Source organism: Kwoniella botswanensis, chromosome 1, assembly GCF_036426115.1.
Source record: "Kwoniella botswanensis chromosome 1, complete sequence".
NCBI lineage: Eukaryota > Fungi > Basidiomycota > Tremellomycetes > Tremellales > Cryptococcaceae > Kwoniella > Kwoniella botswanensis.
The window spans coordinates 3,474,492-3,498,423 of record NC_088599.1 but is presented as its reverse complement, the minus strand read 5'-3'; the positions used below and the strand labels follow the sequence as shown (position 1 = coordinate 3,498,423).

Sequence of the window (23,932 nt, the reverse complement as noted above, 5' to 3'; positions counted from 1 at the left end):
ACAGCATACTGTAGCGTATAGCGTCATCAAGCAAGTTTTGACTTTCATCTCTTTAAGAAGCGAAAAAGAGACAAAATAACGAGAACGACACGAGTTACGAGTTACGATTTTTACGATATCAGACACGAGGGGTATAAACTCTACGCAAACCATAAAATCTAGTTGTTTTTTTTTCTAGAATTTGGTAAATAACCAAAAGATAAGATTACGCACATCCTCCCCACCCTCACTCGAATAGTTAGTCTCCACCAACCGAAGTGGGCCAACCTTCATCTTCGAAATCATCCCGAAATATCGGACAACCTATCTCTTCTTCTTCTACCTGCTTAGGTCAGCTCTGAACTGTAATTGCGACTTGTCGAGAGAAGAGAACATATTCGGATTCGTCATCAGATTCCCACAATCAAACAAGTACTGTCCCCTGTTGGAGTCGATTGCACATATATATACCTATATATCCATAACCGAGATCTCCCATTGGTTCGAAGTGATTTATCAGCATTTACTCGTAATTGTAACTGTAACATCAACCAGAGCTCTATTTCTGTTGTAGATTGGATTAAGCAAAAACAGCATGGTATCACGAATCAACAAACGGACTCATTCTTCAATCTCGTCATTCTCATCTGACGATATGACCATCACGAATTCACCTTTCTCTCATACACACGCACTTGCACATCCGCACCAAAGTCGTTTTAATCCTTCGCCATTTACCAATCATCCATTACCTTATCCACCACCTGGAGCTATCGTTGGTCCTACATCTACCCATCATCACTCACATGCACCGGCTGATTTCCCACAGCAACCACAGAGGGAGATCAAGTTCATCTTCGAAACGGGAAGGAAAGAACCGAAATGCCGTAAGTTGTCGAAACCCAAAGACAAAGAGAGGGAGAACGGGAAGGAGAATACTGGTGGGAGGAAGGTATTGGCTAATAAAAGTATGAAAGATCCGGTGAGTATATTATGAGCTTTTTTACATTTTAGTATGCTGTATACATATATGTCTAACACTTTTTTGGGTATCCTTCCCTTTGGATGATAGAATATCACTCGTAAATCGAAACCTACACCTCTAAACCTCAAACAAACTGCTAAATCACCTTTCGGTGGACCGGAATCTCAAAGTCATATGCCTTCACCGCCACTGACAGCCAGACCTTTCACTTCACATTGTCCTTTACCCCAAGTCGACTATGATTATCCATATAGTCCCTGTACACAACGGTCATCAATTCCAGCGCCATTTCAAGATTATCATCGACATCTTCCACGAGCTCATCGGTTGATATTACCTTCGATGGATCACTTCCAATCCATCGATCCCCCTCATGGCCACGGTCTTCATCCCATGGCCATGGGAGTTGGCTCACCACCTTTACCTATCGATGCACCTATCCCTAAAGCTCCTTTGCAAGCTTACACACCCTTCTTCGAAGACACCTTGTCCTTCCCTGAAGTTCAGGAGGAGGGCGAGATGGACGTTGATGTCGATCAGAGACGGGAGGGTCCGATAATGGGTTTAGGACTGGATCTGGGTCTGGAAGAGAGGCAAAAGGAGATGATGGATTTTGTTCCGAGGAAACCTTCTTTGGGTCTTATGATGCATGATGAAGAAGAGATGGATATGGACAACAGAGGGAATGTCACGGGATTGGGATTGGGATTGGGGTTGAGTCTGTTCAATTAAGTGCGATTGGGGTCGGTCGGGATAGAGATGGTAGATCAAGATATGAGGAGAGATGAGGAATTAAATCAAATTCAAGTATATTAGTCTGTCTATACGAAATACATACGAAATGAACTATCATGACACTCTTTCTCATCCGCACTGTTTGAGTACAGTACAAGTAGCTCAATGTAGCCCGCTGTGATCGGATCATCTTACCTAGGCACGGTGGATCACCCGGTTATCAGCTCTGATCCGATGATCTTACTCTCAGCATACGAGAACAGACCGCCGGTTCAGTGAGAGGGACCACGTGGTTCATCGATAGATTGGCTTGAAGATGGACGGTGAGATCGATAACAAAGAACAGGATATATAACATGTATAAACATATTCGTCATCACCATCAATATAAACGCCATTCTAACACCAAACAGTCTGCTTGATATATCAGTAGGATGGTCAATACCTCATATCTGGTATGTATGCGAGGACAAGTATGGACAATACTCGAGATCGATGAGGAACAGACGATATGACCGCGCAACATCAACCAAAGACAGATCACCACAGGGGAATGATGGATGATGGATATTGGAATGTGTTCACTTCGGATTTCGGTGATTACGAACTAGGTCCAGCTGTTGGTATGTTGCATGTCCACCCTGTTGCCCTACTATCGCTATCACTTCACAATAAAATCAAGGATCTGAATGTGAATTGGTCCAGGTTTCGGAGCCTCATCAACAGTCTATGAAGCGATCTTCACCCTCCCACCTACGATACAACCTATACCTACCAATACAACTATAACTACTACTACAACAACACCCGACGGCGATAATTCTAAGACGAGAAGACCGAGTTTGTCTATAAGTGTGCCAAGTAATCGCTCTCAAGAGAGGGTATGCGCGATTAAAGTATCGACATCACATCCTGATGTGGACTTGTTGAGTAAGGAGATAAAAATGTTAGGGTTGTGTAGGCATCCAAACGTTCTGAGGTGAGTGCTTGACATCATACTTGCTCTGATCATATTATCACGTCTCTTCTCTTGGTCTTCGTGATTATCTGACATAGGTCACATTGCTCACGAGGCCCCGTAACTGATATTCATACCTATCTTCGTTAGAATCCTATCAACGTTCACCCTTCCACCTGACCATCATCGCATATGTCTTGTCACCCCATTCATACCAGGAGGATCACTCTCCGGAATCCTATCTTGGAGATCAAGATTGATCACTACGCCCAAAACACATCATTTCCCTTCTTTCCGCTTGGGCCATCGCAAATCGAAGCATCACGATGATAACGATGATCAGGACGAGGAAGAAAAAGGTAGACTGGATGAAGAAGAGATTAAGTGCGTGACGAAGCAGGTATTAGAAGGTCTGGGGTATTTGCATACCAATGGGTTCTTACATGTAAGTCATCATCTTCACACACTTATCAAATCAATCTTGACACATATCGGGTGTTCTTATTCAGATACATAATCGCTGATCATTGGGTCCATCCCTATATTCTAGAGAGACGTGAAAGCAGGTAATCTGCTGATAGATCAAGACGGTACCATCCTCTTAGCGGATTTTGGAGTGGGCGGTGATCTAAATGCACCGCCTTCACCTGTTCGATCTAGGAAAAATAGATTGGCAGCGGACGAATTGAAGTTTGATTCCAATAAAGACGAAACGCCAAAAAATTTGCAAAATGGATTCGGTCCTGGTAAGAAAGATAATGGGTTTATAGGTGGCGAAGACCTGAGAAAAAGGAAGAGTTTTGTTGGCACGGTAAGTCATCTTTCCGGGATATAAAGTAAAGTGCAGGTGGGCTGATGATAGCTCGATCGGTGGGTTCAGCCAAATTGGATGGCTCCGGAGGTTATATTGGGACAGAAATATGATCAGAAAGCTGATATATGGAGTCTGGGAATAACATTGCTTGGTGAGTCTTACAAGTGTCATGATCGATTTCATATAGTAGCTGAGGTTTGCGATTTGGTTAGAGTTGGCACATGGATCTGTCCCTGGATGGAAATACAAGCCCAACAAAGCGTTATCACATATCATCACCGATCCTTCTCCTACCCTTGATCGATCCATGGGAGGATATAGTAAATTGATGAAGGAGTTTATCGATTTATGCTTGAACAAGGATCCGGCTGTAAGGTAAGTCGAGTGCAGTGGAGTGCTACGGATGATTCAACCTGAGGCTAAGATGGCATCTGTACCGGAGCGATCACTAATGTATGAGCGGATGTAGGCCAATTGCGAAAACATTGTCAGAGCATCATTGGCTGAAAGGGGCGAAGAAGAATTCGTTTTTGGCTCAATCTTTGCTTGGTGAGCTGCTTTCGCAATCTCGAATAAGTTGCAACTGACCTGACATCCGTATTCAGCCGACGTACCACCTTTAGCGCAGCGTCAGGAACTACGTGAGTCAAGTCTTCAACTCCATAGTCACGTACCCTTCGATTTGCTGCCTGGACTGAACTTTGCCTGTATTTAACAATGTTTATCAGGTCGTGTCCCCACCAAATCCTCCCTCTTGTCTCACGCATCTTCATGGGATTTCTCCAACACCCCCAACCCATCTATTCCTTCCTCGCCTATTCGAAATTCCTTATTAATACCGTCAGCGAGATCACCATCCATCTCATCTCATATGGAATATTTCAATTCCATCGGTCGTACCGGATCACACTCACACTCCCATTCGCGTACATCATCGTTCTCCGGATTACCGCCCAGTCCCAGAGTATCTTTGCGACAATGGGCGGAAAAGAGTTACGATGAAAGTACTGCGAATACGAATAGTAACAATTTGAGTTTGAACTTTAGAACGGGTAGTGAGCGAGGATCGAAGAGGAAAAGTCTCGCTTCGGCTGGATTGTTGAGGAAAGGGAAAAGTACGAATACCTTTGATTATTCAAATACAAATAAATCTACTCCTTCAGATATAGAGGCGATCTCAACTTCTTTCTTAGATGTTAAAATACGCCAATCAACACAGATACCAGAACTAGGGGGTCTACGGGATTCACGGTCCGATGAAAAACAACCTCAACCTACGATGGGATTAATGAGTCCTGTCATGGAGATTACCAAATCTCAGCAATCTCATCCTACAGCTTCAACTACGAGTACACCGGAAGCTGGCATTATCATGGAAACGTTCGGATTGGGAATCACGAATGCTATGCTTGAGAGTGAATCGAGATTAGATGATCGACAGGGGTTCTCAGAGAGTCCAGAAAATATCTCGGAAGGGCATTTGCATCATAGACTGGATGAACATCCTAAACAGAATACAGCAGATGAACGAGAAGAGATGATTGGGAATGACGGAAAAGGGGATGATAGTGGTGCTGACATTGTGGGAGAAAACCCACAGGAGCAAGTCAAGAGAGGTTGGACCGATGATGAAATATCGCATGACGATTCGACTGTGCCTCAACCTCCAACGAGATCTCCTACGATCGTAGAGTCTTCTATCGATCGCTCGAGTGGACTGAGCAATGGCAATACGATCAATGGAAAGATCGAACAACCTCAATACGCTATTCAAGCGAAAGAGAAGAAACATTGGTTAAGCAGAAAACGTAATGAGCTAAGTACAAATGCCAACACGAATAGACCACTCTTGACTCGTATCACAAGTTCAAGTAAGAGCGAGATGAATGATCATGTTCATACGTCCAAACAAGGGGGACACGCGATGGGCAAGACAGGTAGTTGGCAAGGTGTTTTAGGGAGAGTTACAGGTAAGATACGTGAGTGTCCGATTCATTTGTGAATGATAGATTTGGGGACTGATGATGGTTTGGTATCGTTGAAGATAAACGATAACATGATGACGATAAGATGATCTCCATATCTACTGCATATTATACCATGTAATGATATTCTCATGTTTCCCTATGATACACTTGGACGAGAGATACTTGTATGTAGCGATTATTTGAATATCGATGATTTATAGCATGACTTATCAGGGATTGTTTGCTGTTGTCAGATAGGATCACTACTTACCAACTATCGGTTAATGAATTTGTATCACTGTTCAAATCAGATTGATCGATGGATTATTAATGGAATGGTGTGGATTAAATTTTCCGATGAAGGTAAATCTAGTTAAGAGATTAATAGGGAGATTAAATACGTTGCATGTCTTTGCTTGTATATCGTTGTTACAATCTATAATGAGAAGAGGCGATTTTGAACGTTGTTTTTACTGTTGAGTGGGTGAGATCTAAGGTTGAAACTACATTAGTAAACCTGACAGATTATTCAAACAGGTCATGAAATGATTTTATTGCTTCCCATTCCTATATAGAGACCTAATCCAACCCAGGGAGAAGAGAAGAGGGGGAAAAGTAAGGGAAAACTCACTAATATCACTCCATCTCCTCTTACGAATAACATTTCCAAATTACGTTTTTCAATCTACAATTTGTATGTATTGTATGAAATTATATATCAGTATGAGTGTTATACATATTTCCTATACAATCCATGTGGGGTGCACTTGAAATGGAACTTGAACTTACCCTTGGTGGTAAAGGATTTCCATCCTCTGTCACATCCACGATATGTATAGCCTCTTCCACCTGCGATAAAACCACGTTCATATGTGCGTCGTATGCCTGATTACCTCGTACCAAATCAGCTCATCCCACCTCTTTCGGTAGGAGTATAGCTTACATGAAGTAATCCAGTGACTGTCCTATCTCCTCGAAGCTTGATGAATACCCTCCTACACGAGTAGATGAACATTAGTGGACAAATCGAAAGAAGGAAAGGTGATTGTTTGTTTGATCAGCGAGACTGATACTCACTCGCCCAAGGATAGTTTGACCAAATCTAATGGTTCTGATATACCGGAGTTGGCTGCGTCGTCCATCTTCGTTGTTGCTGTGGTCTGCTTATCGTACTGAAAGAATAGAGAAAAGGTAGTATGTTGATTGCAGACAAACTGCAAGTCAACCGGAGATTGCTTTCAACAATCGAGGGGTTATTGTGTTACGTAAATGCTGCTCCTGCTTCGGAGTGGTCGCGGATCTCCGCTTCCACCTTTTGACGCGTCGAGACATAGATGGTGGGTTACCTCATCCACGGCTCATATCCATCCTCATCCTCATGCTCAGCGGCAAAATAGCAACAACATAAACACAAAAACAGTCAGTCTACATCTATAGGGGACAGTATATACAGTATAATATCGTCCATTGTAAATATCATCACCAGAGACCATTCCATCTCCACCTGTAGTCAGTATAGTTATCGATAAATAAAGACTGATCGGCAGACGCCTGGATCTCTTTCTCCCCCACTTTACACTTTGAACAATCATCATCATCACCACCAAAACACCCGAGCTCAAACTTCGATCGATCAATTTCAGGATTCATGTCCAGGTAAGTCAAAATCAGTTCACGCGACTTTGTCAATTCTCTCACTACTATATCACTACATCACATCACTGACATTTATATCCTCATGCCATCCCCAGACGAAGAGAAGCAGCCGAACTAGCCATCGCCTTGTCGCTCTCCACCCAAGAGGCCAATCGAATAACAGATATACCTTCACCTTACAGGTTCACTTTGAGCTCAGGTAGTACGACCCGGACACAAGATTCGAAAGACATGGAACTTAGACCTTATCTACCGCCTGATGGGGTCGGGTCAAACGATGTTCATACAGGTACAGGTGTAGGTATGGGTTACGAATACGGGGGATTACCTCCTATCGTAGGGACAGTCAGACCAGAGGATGTGATGAAGGCTCCTAATCCTAGTAATTCAGATAGTATACATGGCAGTTCTGGTTCTGGCAGTGGAAAAGGTACTTCTTGTAAGTGTACGAAATAATACCTCTGTCAATACAAGTGCGGTGTGGCTTAAAACAAAAGCCCTGTATAGCTGCATATAACACATCCATCCAATCCTTCCCTTCCCCTTCCGTCCGCCCACCTCAAAGCGTAAACCCTCCTACAATCAGTCGACACCACAGCGGTATCATTCATCCTACTTCTTCGGGGAGTAGCAACCCTCCAATACCCACTTCTTTCCCACATCGATCATCTAACAATAACAACATCACCAGTCCAGCTTGGTCATCCCCTATACCTCCCAATGCCAACGTTCCATCTCATGTGAGCAGCACCGAACTCTCATCCAATCGACCTCTATTCTCATCTACCCAGGGATCAGCTATCCCACCTCCGATCACCCCTGATGCTCATCCACGTCCATCGGTCATTAAGACATATGGGAAAGCAGCGAGCTCTGGACGTACACCATCCCCACAGAAGAATCCTATCATACTATCCTCTCCACCGGTTATTAGAGGTGGAAGTACGTCTCCAACGAAGAAACGTAAAAATATCGTACTTTCTGATGATTCGGATGAAGAGGAAGAACCGATAGAGTTCCGAACGCCTTTACCCATCCCTCCTTCCAAGGGACCAACACCGAAATCAAGAGTCGAAGTGGTTTTACCGACATCAAGACCTTCTTCGGCTTTAGCTAATAAAACGCACGACACTCGTCCATCTTCCAGTCAGGAGAGTGGAAGACATCATTCGCCCGATCCGTTAGATAGTCTGAACGGGAGTGGTCAGAGTCCCATGAAAGGGATAAATCAACCTTCTTCGTCCGCCATGACCAGTGGAAGCTCAAGGAGGGTATCGAGTAGGGTAGCGGAGAATAAAGCTAAGGAATTGGCTGAGAAGGAAGAAAGAAGGAGGAAAAGGAGGGAAGAGAAGGAGAAGAAGAAACTGGAGGGAGAGGCCAAAGATAATAAGGGCAAACCAAAATCGCCTGTCAAAGATAAATCACCCATGAAAGATAAAGACAAGAGTCTCGTATCGGAAAAGGGATCGATGGTAGAACCGATCGAGATTGAAGAATCGTTGGAGATGGAGGTGCAAATAGATAATCCACCACAACCACCTGCGAAATCGGACGTGATAGAGACAAGAGGGAAGAAAAGGAAATCTGATGTGTCAGCACCGATCATAGATCAGAATGATCAAGATGAAGATTTTAATCCGTCAAGTAGTAGGAAGGGTAAAAAAGCAAAGAAAGGGAAAAAGGAATCGGTTAAGAAAGGCAAAGCTGCTCAGAAAAAGGTTGTCGAACCTGAACCTGAACCTGAACCCGAGCAAGAGCAAGAGCAAGAGAAGATCGTAGAAACTACAAATAAAGTAATGGAGGAGGATTTGATGCAAGAAGAGAAAAGAGAAGAACCGGAAGAGGTGAGTGAAAATGTTCTCATCGTGATCGAACAAAGTTCAGAAACTCATATGAGTCGTATGTGTGTCCGGCCTCCTAAATCACCTACTCCCCCTCCTCCATCACCAACAAAGTCCGTTTCTCCCGCTCGACCACCCCTACGAGCTACGTCAAGTAACGTTTCGACCCCCTCAGCCTCGTCGATCAATCATCGTCCGTCTCCGGGGCCGATCACCAAAGATGGAACACCCTCTGCACCAGGTGGAATCAGGTGGAAAGCTCGTATGTGACATTCCCTCTGACTTACAATTCACCATGTTTGGTTATATGTCTTTTCGTTGTACAAACAAATGCTGATGTCATCATTGGTGTCGATGATAGCTCGTAATGATCTTACAACTGTTCTAGCGAAATTCGGAGGAGCCAAACGATCTGGTCTAACTAAAAAACTAAGGATCGCACCATTACATCAAAAGATCGGACCACCCGCTAAAGCTCTTCCGCCTGTTCCTAAGAAACCGGAAAAGAAGAAAGGTGCCTCAGATGATGAAGATGATGAAGATGATGAAGACGAGGATGGGGAGAAGAAGGTTGGGAAAGGGACGATGGAATGGTTCATGGTTGAAGATTGATATGTAATTCTCGGTTTTCGAATTTTGAATCTTTCTTGGGTGGAGAGGGTGAACTTGTTGGTTTTAGATAGGTGTAGTTCGTATATATCTGTAGATGGTTGTTTCTTGAACAATATCTTGTCTGGGAGTTTTGCATTTGATCAGATGAGTGAAATAGGTTTTGTTGTTGTGTTAGTTGTTTATTTCACAAGCCCATAAGTATGAATCAGATAATTGTTCTCACGCTCGGAAATTATCCTTGTATTTCCGAGCATTTGCTCTTGTAATACTGTACAAAGTGTAGTGATCAAAAATCTATTCACTCACATGATCTCAAATCGATCACTATACATTGCATAATCATCGAAATATGTATACTATACCTGGTGTCTATATCTACCCTCTGTGCTAATCTTCTTCACCCTCACCTTCCTTCAATCTTACAACCCTAATCACCACCTCGGTCCCCTCCTTCCCACCCTTTTTCAACCCCACGATAGCCTTCCAACTATCCAATTCCTTCATTCTCGAACCATCCTGTCTATCTACCCAGTTGACCGAGACGTCCCCTGAGCTCAGACCGTACGTCGAATCGAGTCGTTCTTGAATATCTGAGAGGGTCAGGGAACCATGCAAAGAGGGATAATCAGGTGAAATGGTTCGTCGTTTGAACGTGAGTGTAGACGGTATCAAATGAAGTTGGTTTAATATCTCTTGTGGGGTGATGTTGCTTTCTTCTTGGGAGGATGAAAGGCCAGAAGAGGAGGTGGTGGATTCGATTAGGAGTGTAGAAGATGATTTACGATCTGCTTCCTATTACACATTCACACCCAGAAAAGTAAAAGTCAGTCAGTAACCACGATCGACAGATGTATGTTAATACCATTATGGATGATTGCCGGTTGCTGAGAGATAGGGTACAAGTATACTATATGCTTGTGAATACTCACCGTAGCTCGATAGATCTGTCTCTGGGAATTATCTTTAAATGGAACGAATCGAGCTTTTCGAGTTGGGACGAGATCGTTTCGAGCCCTACCAGGAGCGACGAATAATCGGTCGACTAGAGTCAATCGCAAGATGGATTAGCACGATGGATCAGAAAGAGATGACATGTTCAGTATGTGTCGTGCAGATAATACAGCTTCATCTTCTCGTGGTTTTTCGTGCCAATGATAGTTGAGATGAGAAAGAATCACTCACAAGTTCGACCTAATCCAGGCACATCTTGCAAAAGCTCAACGAAAGTTTCTCTCCTTGCTGATGATGGTGCGGAAGCCTACGAGGAGAGGCAAAAGATGGAAAAGTCAGCTGATACAGTACATGTGAAGTTATCATTGTCCAGATATGCCATCGGTCCGGATTGAACTGGTGGAGTAGTTTGTTCACTCACCGAGAGAGACCGAGAAGGGATTCTAGCTAGATTGGATTTGACCAATATCCTTGAACTTGAAGCGTACATCATAGAAACTTTCAGATCACTTTTCCTTCCTTGGTACTGCAACTTTCCCTTCTCAGGAGAGATATCGAGGACTCGTTATTGTTGATTGTGATGATGACTATGGAGTGATATTTGCTAGACAAGACAGGAATGTAAGTGTTGTTTCACTGGGTTTTCGATAATTCCATGTCCTAAACCAAATGTCACGTGACTCAAAGACAACCACGTACAAAAAGTCCGTGCTGAGGGAAGATTTCAAGTCTTCAAGTTACGTTCGAGCATTGTAACTCACTTAAGTTCATCGTATACACGGCAATCTCAGCATAGACAATCACTTACAAACATGGATAGAGGCGCAGCAAGAAGTAAGAAACGAGCTTTAAAAGCTCAAGCTCAAGCGCAGGCTCCCGCACAATCACAACCTCAACCACAACCACAAGCGGGACCTTCCAAACCTCGCCCTCAAGGTTCTCAAGCTGAACTTTCAGGCCAACCTACATTACCCATATCCAACCATAAGAAGCGCGATAGACACTTGAGAGAAGAACAATCGAAAGATCCCAGCTTATACGTCCCAAAGGCAATACGTACTTCCTCAGCATTGATTTACTCCAAGGAACCATTCGACTTACCGCCCTCTCCCGAAAGATTAGCGAATGTGACGAGGATCGATCTGGCTGGTAGTGGCGTGAAGGACGTCAGCTGGCTTAAAGATGCCAAGGGAGTGACATGGTTGAGTCTTAATGGATGTCAGATTGAGTCAGGATGGGAACAAGTAGGGGAATTGGATAAGTTGACGGGTAAGTTGGAAGTGATATTTCGTCTCTACGATAGAATAAAGTTGATATAACTCATGTTGAATTTATGTAAATAGTGTTAAATATAAATGGATGTGGATTAAGTGAATTACCTTCGAGTCTTGGTGGATTAAAGGGATTGAAAGCTCTGGTAGCTATGAATAATGATTGGAAGGAATTGAACGAGGAAGTTTTGAAAGGATGGAAAGAGTTGAATTCGTTGAGTGCGTGATCGATGCTAACAACACCTGCATTTCCTGGATTTTATTTGATTGATAAGCTGATGTATCGATATATTGAATATAGTTATATCACATTCGCCCAACCTTATTTCCCTCCCCACGACACTCTCGTCGTTATATCACCTTTCGAAACTTACATTCTCCCATTGTCCCAAACTTACTTCTGATTCCTTACCTGACCTAAGTCAGTTACCTCTACTTCGAGATGTGAAGATGAACAATCTACCTCTTCTGACTCAACTCCCTTCACACATCGTCAATTGGGGTAAAGGGAATTTAGACAAGGTAGGTAAAGGTAAAAATGAAGATGAATTTGGAGATGGATTGGAAGTTTTGGATTTAGGCAATTGTTCATTATCTTTCGATTCGATCAAAACCATTTTCAATCTTGGTTCAAGCTCAAGCTCAAACTCAAGTGGTACAAAGCGAAAAAATCGATGGGATCATCTTAGATCATTGTCTTTACATTCCAATCCTCTTACGACGACTCATCCGAACTATGTCGAGATGTTACAGAATAATTCAGGGGTGTTACCCAATTTGCAGATCATAGATGCGAAAAGGGTAATAGAGAGGAAGAGGAAAGGTGAAATATCAGAAAAGAAAATAAAACACAAGAAGGAAAAGGAAAAGAACGTTAGACCTTCTGGATCGAATGTTACGATTATGAGTGGGGAAATGAGGAAATGGGGAAGTGGTAAACAGGATAACGAAGAGTCGAATGATGCCATTGAAGCTGAAGGTGAAGGTGAGTTTGTCGATAAGAAGAAGACAAATGATAAATCATCGGAGAAGCGAGATAAAGATAAGAAAGAATCAAAGAAGAGGAAACATAATGATCAAGCGCCTGTCGAACGAACAGAAGGAGAAGAAAAGAATAAGAAGCAGAAACGTACTCGAATACCTTCACCTGCTGCTGCTCCTGCTCCTGCTCAAGAAAAGGTCAAAGTCAAAGATATAACGGATTCCTCCAGAATCACCCAAACGAAAATCAACACTGATATGGATAATGATGAGAAGAATAAGAATAAGGAGAAATCGAGTAAACAGCGTGATGCGGTAGTAGGTCTAATAGAGATCAACGCGAAAGGTGAAGCCATACAGTTAGATTCGAAGAAGAAGAAAAAGATGAAAGCGAAATTGAAGAAGGATGGTGAAGGTGGTGGTGTAAGTGGTGGTAGAGGTAGAGGTATTGACTTGAGAGAGGTATTTGGGAAGAGTAAAAATGTCATTGGGCAAGATACACATGATGATGAGAAAAACGATGAAGGGGAGGGGCAAGATAATGGATGGGGATCGGGGTTAGGTGTAGGTGGATGGTAAACATCCCTTCATGGCATGTGATTGCACATCATTATCAATGCATACTTCACACAACACAGCATTCGATGGTTTTGAATGATAATGTATGCATATATTGTAGTATACGAGCATACCTGACAAGACAGCACATGCAGTGAGATTGATTGCCAAGAACGTCATACGTCATCATCCCATCGGCAACCTATGATGATATCTAATCGTAATAAGGTGGCGACCATCCGGGTATAACAACACACCACAACAACCTCGATACCTCTACTCTTACTCTCAGAATACATCTCAACCTCGCTTGTTGAGACTGTCCATCTGAACGCCGTTCCAATAATGTACAACCCCTCCTCCATCTCAGCTCCACCACCACCATACGAACTCCACCGGACCACCTACCCTCACCCACGTCACGCTCAAAGAAACAAGGGGATATCCTCATTACCCATCCATGTGACACACAAGATCTTAAGCTTCACGTTGGACTTGAGAGCTACGCCGAGCAAGTTCTGGTCTGATCCAGAGGAAGAGAGGGTAAGGAGGATATGGGCTTTGTTTAGGGGTCTGAGAGGTGTAAATAGGGTGTTTTGGCTGGGTAAGTTCACGCAGTGTACGATGAAGTGCAATGTACATTGTACGCCTACAAGCAAGGATATCTCACGCGGTCGTAATGTCATGCGGCGGTCATACAGTAGCTGATATACAACATAGTATCAACTTCAATCCTTCGAGCGATGTATTTAGAAAGCTACCTATCCCACATCCGACCTGACTACTCATCTGATCCATTCCCATACGAATCTTCTCATCTTGACGAACCCACCTCGACTCCAGATCAAGACGATGACTTTGTTACGGGTAAATCGGTGTACCAAGGAAGAGGTAGGGAGACAGCAGTGTTCGATAGGTATATTGCTGTCAAAGTAGGTCAGGAATTGAGGTTGGTTGAAAGTAGTTTGAGCGAAGAGGGGGAGGCTGTTGAGGAGATTTTCAAGAGATTACAGGTAAGTACGACTGAACCGTACTCTTAATCTCTCATATGGTGCATTTACTCTGCTACCTATTTTCTGCTTTGACCTGTAACCATCTTTCAATATCAGAAACATCAAGCCAAGCTTACTTCGTATCATGTAGCCATCAGCACGTATCGAAGATCTCCTCCTAACTCTCCCTTCCCACTTTATAGTCCCCTTCCCATCTTCCAACTCCCCCATACCCCAGAGGGGATTCCCTCTGCCTCAATCTCACCTCAGCGTGACACTCACTCCTACCTGGGCGCAACTGTATCTCCACTCCAATCCTGTAGCATCAGGCAAAAGAGGATCGAAAGAGCTTGTTGTGGAAGTAAGAAGGATAGGAACATTGGAAGGTACGACGAAAAGGATCGAAGATGGTCTGGATGATATTTATAGGAGACTCGTCCCATGGGGTGGGAGGGTTCAGTGATTGTATTCCAAAGCAGAGTGAAGTGTATGGAATTGCAAGTAATGGAGTAATTGACAACGGAAGAGAAGGTTGTATATGATGTGGAAGATTGTACATTGTAGATTGTCTGATATAAGATGTATACTGAATAATCTTACGCTTATTCGATTGTATTCTGCGTTGTATAGTGCTAGCGTCAACATCTACTTGCAAATAATGATCTTCACACAATACCTAAAATACAAATACAAACATAATGCATACTTCTTTGGAGCGCTGCAAAGGTACCACTCAATCACTATCATCCGAACTACTATCACTACTTCCATCCTCCTCTCCTTGGCCCTGTACCAGTCTCCTCCTCCCTACCCCACCTTCAACGAACCCAGCATTATTCTGATTATTCATACCCATTCCCATACCGAAATCAAAATTGAATTGTTGTGAGAAGTCATTATCGTTCTCTCCTTGACCATGACCATCATCATTATTATCGTTGGCATAACTGTCCAACGCTGCAGTTGCCAGAGCATTGTCCATCTCTCTCTCCATATCTAGTTCCATCGCTTGAGCTTCGGGTGTTCCAGGAACTTGATCAATGGCATTTTGGTCCAATGTATCTAATTCCGCTGCTAGTAATTTTGACATCTCGTCTTCTAATTCATCTCCATCTTCTCCTCCTTCACCATCCGCCTGATTCTCTTCATCATCACCTTCACCCTCTCCATCTTCACCATTGTCATCTTGGTCTTGGTCTTGATCCTCTTGGTCATCTTCTTCATCGTCGTCACCGAATAAGTCATCCTCATCTGAATAAGGAACAGACGATCCATCTCTTTTTCTACCTGTTGCAGGTGTACTTCCTTCTCCTTCACCATCATCCTCTTCACCCTCGGCATCAATATCGCCATCGCCTTCTCTCGGTGTACCTTCTCGGTCCTCTGCCCCTCGGTCCCTATCGGAAGGTAAGTTAGGCGCTTCATCACTTTTTCCAAGTTCATCTTGTAGTATTTGCCTGGAAGCAATCTTAGCTTGAACATCCGCTTGTAAGCCTGATATGGTCTCTTCGAAACGTTTCTACATTGACGTTGATAGAAAAATAAGTATTTCATAACACAAGACTTGGATTGACACGTGTACATGAGTATACTCACCATCATAATAGGATTACCTCCCACGAAACCAGCTCTCTTCTTTTCAATGGCAGCTTCCAAAGCTTTAATCTCATTTGTGAACTGTTTGATCTTTGCACGCTTTTCGATCGTCTCGTCATCTTCCTCTGACTTGTCACCATCTCCTTCTTCCTCATCATCATCGTCTGAACCCGATATTGGATCTTCGTCTTCGGAGTGATCAGAGCCTTCCGACTGTTCAAACCCAGAATAGGAAATTCACAAATCAGTTATCATCTTGCCGAATCACACCAAAAGAAGAGGGGAGAGAAAGAACAGAACACTTACACCTTCCATCTCTTCCATAAGCGCAGCAGCGAGTTCCCTATTAGCCCACCACACATCAGCATGATCCTCAATCAATTGTCAGTGTAAAGTGAAGACGAAGATGACGTACTGATCCAAAGTCCCATCTTCATCGCCTTCCTCACCTTCTTCTCCATCTTCATCCCCTTCACCCATCTCATCTCCTTCATCACCCATATCCGTCCCATAATCACCCTCCCAATCTTCCATCTGCGAAGGAGCCACGGAACCCGGATCATCGTACCCTCCAAATCCAAATTCCGAGCCAGACTCGCCAGGATACCATGCAGGCGGGGCATTCGGATCATAGTCTATATAATATTGATCTGCAATTTCGGGATCGGGATGGGCATCAATCAGGTCTGATAGCAAACGATGAACTGTTAGCGTTTGATTCGTATGCAAGATCATATAACATAGATCAGGCAGAAAAAGAACAAGAAATGATACTGAATATCATATTGACAGCAAATTGAAGAGCTGAACTCACCATAACCAGTTTCTTCAGCTTCTTGATCCTTCTTCAAAAGCTCTTCAACCTGTTCTTCAACTACCTCTATAGCTCTCCTACTTAATCTTTTCCTAAATCGTCTTTTCCTTACGTACCGCATTGGCGGTGTCAATCCATGAGGCCATATATACTCATCTATCTTCAAGGGGTTTGACGTGATGGTAGATTCGTCCTGGATCGGTTCAGATGAATCTACCACCATCATCTGCGAGATATCCGCCACCTTGAATAAGTGTCGATTATCAAATGTTTTTTGAGATTCGATGATATTGGGTAGATCGACGAGTTTAGCGGAGTATAGGAGGTTGTTGAATTTGAATGAGGCTCTTCGGGAGTCTATAAGGAGTAAGAAAGATATCAATATGAGTTGGATCATGGGAGTGATGCGACCTCCTTCCCTTCCGTATACTATATTGATTATCCCCTCTCTCCGCCGATGACCACCTCTTCTCATTGCATTTTATTTCACCTTCATAATCTCTAACCCCCTTTATAGTTTTCCCTTACAATTTCCCACTGGACTCACCTAGAAATTTGAATTCCACACCTTCCAGCCCTTTCTCTTTCCCTTTCCCTTTAACCAACTCTTTCAACCCATTTGGTCCATCTGCGATCTCCCTAGGTACCCTCAAAACAAAATGTTCTTCGAAATTTATCGGTTCGTCAGGATCCTCATCCAGCTCTCTATCATATTCACCTAGAAAACTATTATACCTTCCATTGGCATTTTCATTCCCACCACCTATCGTTTTCTTGAATGACAATTTCAACGATTGGATCGGTATCTTATTCTTCTGGTGATTGTTACCTTCGACAGCTATCCTTTCTGATATTCTCGTACTACTTCTCATCCCTCCTCTACCACCTCCACCTCTAGAGCCTCTTGTTCCCCTTCCTCTAGATCCCCGTCCCCTTCCCCTCCCTCTGCCCCGACCCCGCCCGGTACCGCTACCGGAGGACTGGGATTGCTGAGCCAGCCCATTAGATACAAATGAGTTTGGGTTGGGGTTCGGGTTGTAAGTGATTGATTCGCCTATAGGAGGTAAAGCAGATGAATAGTCTGTCGGATATGTGGTAGTTGACTCCGACTGAGCATCACCTGAGAAAGGCGTACTGTTGGTGGATGGGCCGGCTTGAGGATAGGATGAAGAGTCGTATTCCATCTTGTCAAGTGCGACTTGATGATATCAATGAGGTGTCCTGGTTTCTATATCTATCGTAAATGTAGAGGAAGTTGCGGTGGGTGTCAGGTCATTGGATTTGATGATCTCGTAGCTCCACCTGTATGACTGAGCCAGATCTACTGCTGTGATGTGCTAATGAGAATGTACCAGATCTACTGCTGTGATGTGCTTGGGATGGGATTGGATATCAATCCAAGAGATGCTTCGCGAGAACATCAACAATATCCTCCACTTGTCATGTCCAACATTTGATCCCGTTCTCTATACTCATACTAACCCATGATATGTGAATAAGATCAAGATGAGTGACAGACACTGATGCATACAAGACGGGCAACACTCCTGTGCTCCAGCGGTGCTACAGCCCCAGTGCATAGTCGACTCGTCAAGTAGTCATTGAGGTGATGAAACACTATATAGATGAGATCAACACGTTATATCACTTCTCCCCGGCTTTATCTCTCCGATCAGATGTCCCACTACGTCAAAGTCCATGATTTTACTACCTCAACCGCACTATCTGAGCTTGTCTTCACTCTCCCATATATCTCATTCGATCATAATACCATGACTATCTCCTCCAAGCTACTTCCTCCTCGCTCCGCCTCGCACCCTCATGGTCATCCCCTTCCATCAACCTAACACCTTCCCTACTACCGTTCCTGCCTTCCTCCACGTCATCCAAATCATCGTGCAGCTCATTATCGGGATCACATCGAGGTGCTAAAGGGAGATGACATTGTTTGTGTGACATTCGAGCTGATTTATCGATGCCAGTCAACACTTAGTTCTGCCAACCTCATTGGAAGCAGATGTTATGGCCTAAACTTACGATAATAAGTTCTGTAAGATACCCATGCAATAGCTAAACCGAGTAATGAACCGACTAAAACATCTTGCCAGTGGTCTGAAGAACCCAAAATCACGTCAGCCTGATGCCGACCAGTAGCGATGAGCCAGTCGGTCCTAGGTCCTACTCACGTCGATTATCCTCGGTTCGACTGATAGCTACCATCGTACCGCCCAATAAAGGAGAAAGGGCGAACCATGCTCGAGTCTGGAACAGAAACGAGCATAGATCCATCTATCAATTCACATGTCTAGTCTTGCCATCTGACCGTATGTGACACTCACTCGATGTCCCCTCACATCACCAAGATGCATCTTTCCAGCGAGATAGAGAGTCAGGAAGCCCAAACCAGCAAATGAGACTATGGTATATCGTTAGCTCATTGATCAAGTAGATTGGCGTAGACAAAGTGATGTCTATCCTTTGAGAGGAAATTCTCACGGGAGCTATGTCCACTTGGAAAACTCTACAGTGACATTAAACAATTGATGATTAGCAAATCTTCCAAAGCATGTATATCTTGGCACCAAGCATGAGTCGTTCCAGTTCCATGCAAGTGGTCCCTCTCTTGGTACCCGGTAAAAGCAAGTAGGTCTATATAGTACTCACCTTGAATCCATCATTCAACACGATCAAATCCGTATTTGTACAAATATCTACGGTGCTAAGACCATAGACAGGATGATCGACTGATCCCGGTACAGGTTGACATCGAGCGATGAGATCTGGTCGAGGTCTACCGACTGACATCTTGATTACTTGAGTTACTACGCCTGTCATGGTATATGACATCACTAGGCCTATGAAAAGAGCCATAACATCAGTATCAGCTTGACGGTCAGTTTCAAGGTAGGATTCGTGGATTAGAGGATTGTGATGACTCACCTAAAACACCATTATGTACATCCCATCCGTTCCTCGATACAAATAAACTGATAGGTACGATGACAAGTAATGGTATACCAACTGATACGAATGCTAGTAGGCTGAGGTAGGCAGGGCATTTGATCAATATTGGATTCACGTCACTTGACTGGGGGGTTGGCTCACTTTGGAGGTACCCTCTCATGAATCGCATGAGAATGTTGAATAGTCGTATCAGTCAATGAGAATTCTCTCTTGTGTCCACCTGATCTATTGAGAATAGCCAACACGCCCCTATATACGCGTGGACGGTGAGTCATCATCACCTTGCTCCTACAGCTCAGAAGACTTGACATACCAAAGGACCAAAGCCAATATCCAATCCGGTGCGTAACTCGCTACTACAGTCTTGAAACCAATTTTCACTCTACCATGATTATTATCTTCTTTCTGTCTCTGTCTTGTCGGGTGTGAAGATGGATCATCCCTGGTGTATAAAGGGTAGTCGGTCGAGGCGTGTCTACCTATTGGTGCTGCTGGGAAGAAGAATCTGACCGCTTCTGTGATGACGGACATGGTGAGCTGAGTCTTATTCTTATCTAATCTGGGTGTGGTCTATGAGTCTATTGGATGTTCTAATGAAATTATATGATTGTGCTTGAATGAAAGGTGTCCTACTCATATGGTGGATTCAAACGTGATTTGATTCGGCAACGGATGATCTTGGTGACTCCATACCCTCCTCTGGAATTGAGTGGATTAGTCACTCGAACGATCGGCTATCACCGCCAGTCAATCCATCAAGTGGCATGGGCATGTGTCCCACTCAACGAGTTGACATTTTATGATTGAGACCACTTGTAAGATTCATTATCCTGTATGCATGTATACAGCAGCAATACCAGCTTAGACGCGGAGGTGTGAGGAGAAGACTTGTATATGTACCCAGTAGTGTTGTTCTTGGTAGTCCGGCTGAATGATCCGAAATCGAAATGATAACTCCGTGTTCACCGATCTTTTTCGCGATATAACTCCTGGTATAAGTCCGGAATAAGTCAATGTCAGTACATCTGCTGCTTTGCCAAATTGCGAATGACCAGTAAGGTAGAGTCGCATGCATATGAAATGTCGATTCACTGAAGCTGATGAATCAGGTTCAAAGACCAGGATGCAGTGATTGAGATAACAGACAGTCGTAACACTATCAAATTCAGTCTCAGCTCCAAGTCCTTATCTACCTTTCTGTCTGGCTGGATCAACCCAAACGAGGACCGGTCGATAGAGATTCATCTCACTTAGTTGGTTGTTTGGCAATCAGATATATATATATATATATATATCCGCTTCCAGACTTTTTTCTACGTGCCAGTTTTGATCGCGAGTTAGTCTACCGCCGGTAGTAAACTCCAGATGAATAATTTCCATTTCCGGTAATTCATCGCCTAACTCGTTTTGTGGATTCCCACATTTTTTTCGTTCCCTACTCGTATCTCAGAACTCGAACTCGTCATTCCTATCACATCACTTTTTTTCTTCAATTCTTTTTTACCATCCGTCTGACGATCGACTACCTGGCATCCTCGTTGGTGTTAACCTATACCCATTCCTCTCCTCGCGGTCTCATAACGCGTAAGCTGCATTAAAAATGGCCCTTCGTCAATTAGGTGAGTTTCTTCTCTTTCTTCCTGTTTCTCCGCTTCCAGACCGTCGCGTCCACTTCGAATCTCCTTTGTACACTTACTGACTTGGAATGCCTTGTAGCTCGAGCTCAACCGTTGCTCGCCCGACCTATTCTCGCTCCCAGATCAGCTATCATCGCACCTCGATTAGCTGCTTCCTTCACATCTACACCCAGGCGATCTGATGTTCCCCCTCAAGCTTATCAAAACCCTCCCGGTCAAGGTCCAATCCCTCCCAACGGCACCAAGGTGAAGGTGAGCTTTAGACCTTATAGCCGGATATCGCTCTTGTTTTGAGTTGCACTGACCTTGGGTGTTTGGGAATCACAACAGCCTGGATTCTTCGCTCGTACTGGTAAATTCTTCAGAACCTTCGGTCGAGTAACGCTGGTCGTCGTTCTCACCACTACCGGTGCTTTCCTCTACGGTGAGTAGATCCTGCTTCTTACATCCACTCCACATCCCTCTATGCGTGGGATGGGTATGGGATATAGGAATAGTTAGCTGACAATGAGGCATTTGCTTGATAGTCACGCAAACCCAAAAATCACCTCCTGATCAACTTCCAGCCGACAAGGAGAAACCGACTTTGGTAGTTTTAGGATCGGGATGGGGTGCTACTTCATTCCTCAAATCGCTTGATACAGAAGAATTCAATGTCGTTGTGATCTCTCCAAGAAACTACTTCCTCTTCACTCCCCTCTTACCATCTGTTACGGTCGGTACTTTGGAACCTAGATCAATTATTCAACCTACCAGGTACATAACGAGACACAAGAAGAGGAAGGTGGACGTGTATGAGGCCGAGGCTCAGGAAGTTGATCCAGTAAAGAAGACAGTCACTTTCCAAGGTATGTAACCCTTCTTTCTAGTCTCCTGAGAACAGCTTTTAGAGTTTGGAGCAAACATCTGGACAGTGAAAGGATCGAGCTAATTTGTTTTCATATACTCACGCATAGATCTCTCTGATATTAGAGGTGCCGCCGGATCAGTCACCATCCCATATGATTACCTCGTATATGCCGTTGGGTGCGAAAATCAAACATTCGGTATTAAAGGTGTCACTGAACACGCTTGTTTCCTCAAAGAATTGTCAGATGCCGATAAGATCAGAACCAAGCTTATGGACTGTGAGTAACGCTCAAACCTCACATACTCTGCTCGCTGACATGTCATGTGTAGGTATCGAGACTGCTGCTTTCAGAGATCAACCCCAAGATGAGATTGATCGACTCATGCATATGGTCGTTGTCGGTGGTGGACCCACTGGTGTCGAGTACGCCGGTGAATTGCATGATTTCTTGATTGTGAGTAACCATTCGTCTTATCAGATCGTCTCTGTGTTCTGGACTGCTGAAACTTAATGCTATTATCATTTTACAGGACGATCTCAAGAAGTGGTACCCAGAAGTTGCCGATCGACTTCGAATCACTTTAATCGAAGCTCTTCCCAACGTATTACCAGCCTTCTCCAAACAATTGATCCAATATACCGAATCTACTTTCGCTGAAAACAAGATTGACGTGTTGACCCGAACGATGGTCAAGGATGTCAAGGACAGTTCAGTAGTAGTTCAAGATGCTAACAAACAAATGAGGGAAATCCCGTATGGATTATTAGTATGGGCTACCGGAAACACTTCTAGACAAATTACAAGGGACTTGATGACCAAATTATCAGCTGTTCAAACTCAACGAAGAGGTTTATTAGTTGATGATTACCTTTCGCTCCTTGGTGGTGAGGGAGTTTACGCCATCGGTGATTGTACTGCTACTTCCTACGCCCCAACTGCCCAAGTCGCTTCTCAACAAGGTATCTACCTCGCTGGCATCTTCCAGAAATTAGGTCAAAAGGCTAAATTGGAAAGGCAACTCGCTCAATTACGAGCTGCACCTAACGCCAACCCGGAGGAAATCGAGGCTACAGTGAAGAAATTGAATAGAGCTGCTAAATTGACTCCGTTCCATTACTCTCACCAAGTAAGTAAAACACACAAGCTGCAAGCTGAATTTTGGTGTCCGGATGCTGATTCGCCTTCTGGCCTTCTAGGGATCCCTCGCATACATCGGTTCCGAGAAGGCTATCGCCGATTTACCATTGTTCAACGGTAACGTAGCTTCAGGTGGTGGTGCCGCGATGCTTTTCTGGAGATCTGCCTATATCGTAAGTCTATCTCTTCCTATCTTTCGATTCTGCATGCGGTGATATGTAAGTATGATCACAAGGACTGATGATGTATTTCTTGTAATTCAGTCAACTCTTTACTCGGTCAGAAACAGGACTTTGGTATTAGCAGATTGGTTGAAAGTCAAGATTTTCGGTCGGTAAGTATCTGTTTGATTGACTCTCATTGCTTTACGTCGTTCTATTGCATGTCGATCATGGGTACTGATGAGCCTTGTGATATTTCATAGTGACGTTTCTCGAGAATAAACGACGTCATCCTTGTTCGACATCCATCCTCGTCTCTAATCTCAAGAAAATGTCTATCTATTTAGGACAGATTCCATATTCAACCCTTCCAAAACTTAGTCGATAGCGGATGTTAGGTCCTTGGACGTTTAAATGTTTGTTTTCTCCTTTAGGTCTGGGTCAAAAGAGACTATGGACATTCCTTTCGTAT

The 23,932-nt window shown here is 43.8% G+C and overlaps 10 protein-coding genes across 10 annotated transcripts; 6 read left to right on the top strand and 4 right to left on the bottom strand.

Annotated features, from left to right (window-relative positions):
• Positions 1 to 574: 574 nt before the first annotated feature.
• On the top strand, positions 575 to 1,696 carry L199_001337 (uncharacterized protein; the record flags this gene model as incomplete). Its single annotated transcript, XM_064887092.1, has 2 exons — positions 575 to 961; positions 1,052 to 1,696. The coding sequence occupies 2 exons, from the start codon at positions 575 to 577 to the stop codon at positions 1,694 to 1,696; spliced, it is 1,032 nt and encodes a 343-aa protein (XP_064743164.1).
• A 514-nt stretch (positions 1,697 to 2,210) lies between these two features.
• L199_001336 (uncharacterized protein) lies at positions 2,211 to 5,473 on the top strand (the record flags this gene model as incomplete). The annotated part of the gene is made up of 9 exons (XM_064887091.1): positions 2,211 to 2,322; positions 2,405 to 2,678; positions 2,808 to 3,102; positions 3,208 to 3,468; positions 3,538 to 3,622; positions 3,684 to 3,846; positions 3,941 to 4,020; positions 4,077 to 4,112; positions 4,200 to 5,473. The coding sequence occupies 9 exons, from the start codon at positions 2,211 to 2,213 to the stop codon at positions 5,471 to 5,473; spliced, it is 2,580 nt and encodes an 859-aa protein (XP_064743163.1).
• A 435-nt stretch (positions 5,474 to 5,908) lies between these two features.
• On the bottom strand, positions 5,909 to 6,580 carry L199_001335 (uncharacterized protein; the record flags this gene model as incomplete). Its single annotated transcript, XM_064887090.1, has 5 exons — positions 5,909 to 5,929; positions 6,070 to 6,123; positions 6,228 to 6,323; positions 6,382 to 6,433; positions 6,516 to 6,580. 5 exons carry the CDS (start codon positions 6,578 to 6,580, stop codon positions 5,909 to 5,911), a joined length of 288 nt encoding a protein of 95 aa, XP_064743162.1.
• A 745-nt stretch (positions 6,581 to 7,325) lies between these two features.
• On the top strand, positions 7,326 to 9,547 carry L199_001334 (uncharacterized protein; the record flags this gene model as incomplete). The annotated part of the gene is made up of 3 exons (XM_064887089.1): positions 7,326 to 7,533; positions 7,602 to 9,197; positions 9,297 to 9,547. 3 exons carry the CDS (start codon positions 7,326 to 7,328, stop codon positions 9,545 to 9,547), a joined length of 2,055 nt encoding a protein of 684 aa, XP_064743161.1.
• A 387-nt stretch (positions 9,548 to 9,934) lies between these two features.
• On the bottom strand, positions 9,935 to 10,988 carry L199_001333 (uncharacterized protein; the record flags this gene model as incomplete). The annotated part of the gene is made up of 4 exons (XM_064887088.1): positions 9,935 to 10,339; positions 10,477 to 10,589; positions 10,730 to 10,805; positions 10,920 to 10,988. The coding sequence occupies 4 exons, from the start codon at positions 10,986 to 10,988 to the stop codon at positions 9,935 to 9,937; spliced, it is 663 nt and encodes a 220-aa protein (XP_064743160.1).
• A 322-nt stretch (positions 10,989 to 11,310) lies between these two features.
• On the top strand, positions 11,311 to 13,329 carry L199_001332 (uncharacterized protein; the record flags this gene model as incomplete). The annotated part of the gene is made up of 3 exons (XM_064887087.1): positions 11,311 to 11,767; positions 11,842 to 11,988; positions 12,071 to 13,329. 3 exons carry the CDS (start codon positions 11,311 to 11,313, stop codon positions 13,327 to 13,329), a joined length of 1,863 nt encoding a protein of 620 aa, XP_064743159.1.
• A 324-nt stretch (positions 13,330 to 13,653) lies between these two features.
• L199_001331 (uncharacterized protein) lies at positions 13,654 to 14,763 on the top strand (the record flags this gene model as incomplete). The annotated part of the gene is made up of 3 exons (XM_064887086.1): positions 13,654 to 13,912; positions 14,029 to 14,321; positions 14,452 to 14,763. 3 exons carry the CDS (start codon positions 13,654 to 13,656, stop codon positions 14,761 to 14,763), a joined length of 864 nt encoding a protein of 287 aa, XP_064743158.1.
• Positions 14,764 to 15,033: 270 nt separating this feature from the next.
• Positions 15,034 to 17,894, bottom strand: L199_001330 (uncharacterized protein; the record flags this gene model as incomplete). Its single annotated transcript, XM_064887085.1, has 6 exons — positions 15,034 to 15,819; positions 15,897 to 16,109; positions 16,203 to 16,239; positions 16,312 to 16,582; positions 16,711 to 17,067; positions 17,258 to 17,894. The coding sequence occupies 6 exons, from the start codon at positions 17,892 to 17,894 to the stop codon at positions 15,034 to 15,036; spliced, it is 2,301 nt and encodes a 766-aa protein (XP_064743157.1).
• Positions 17,895 to 18,486: 592 nt separating this feature from the next.
• Positions 18,487 to 20,205, bottom strand: L199_001329 (uncharacterized protein; the record flags this gene model as incomplete). Its single annotated transcript, XM_064887084.1, has 9 exons — positions 18,487 to 18,674; positions 18,748 to 18,822; positions 18,897 to 18,972; positions 19,050 to 19,126; positions 19,207 to 19,231; positions 19,375 to 19,565; positions 19,651 to 19,751; positions 19,816 to 19,923; positions 19,988 to 20,205. 9 exons carry the CDS (start codon positions 20,203 to 20,205, stop codon positions 18,487 to 18,489), a joined length of 1,059 nt encoding a protein of 352 aa, XP_064743156.1.
• A 1,069-nt stretch (positions 20,206 to 21,274) lies between these two features.
• L199_001328 (uncharacterized protein) lies at positions 21,275 to 23,637 on the top strand (the record flags this gene model as incomplete). The annotated part of the gene is made up of 9 exons (XM_064887083.1): positions 21,275 to 21,293; positions 21,391 to 21,563; positions 21,642 to 21,735; positions 21,839 to 22,159; positions 22,268 to 22,438; positions 22,491 to 22,615; positions 22,692 to 23,288; positions 23,359 to 23,472; positions 23,563 to 23,637. 9 exons carry the CDS (start codon positions 21,275 to 21,277, stop codon positions 23,635 to 23,637), a joined length of 1,689 nt encoding a protein of 562 aa, XP_064743155.1.
• Between the last annotated feature and the right edge of the window lie 295 nt (positions 23,638 to 23,932).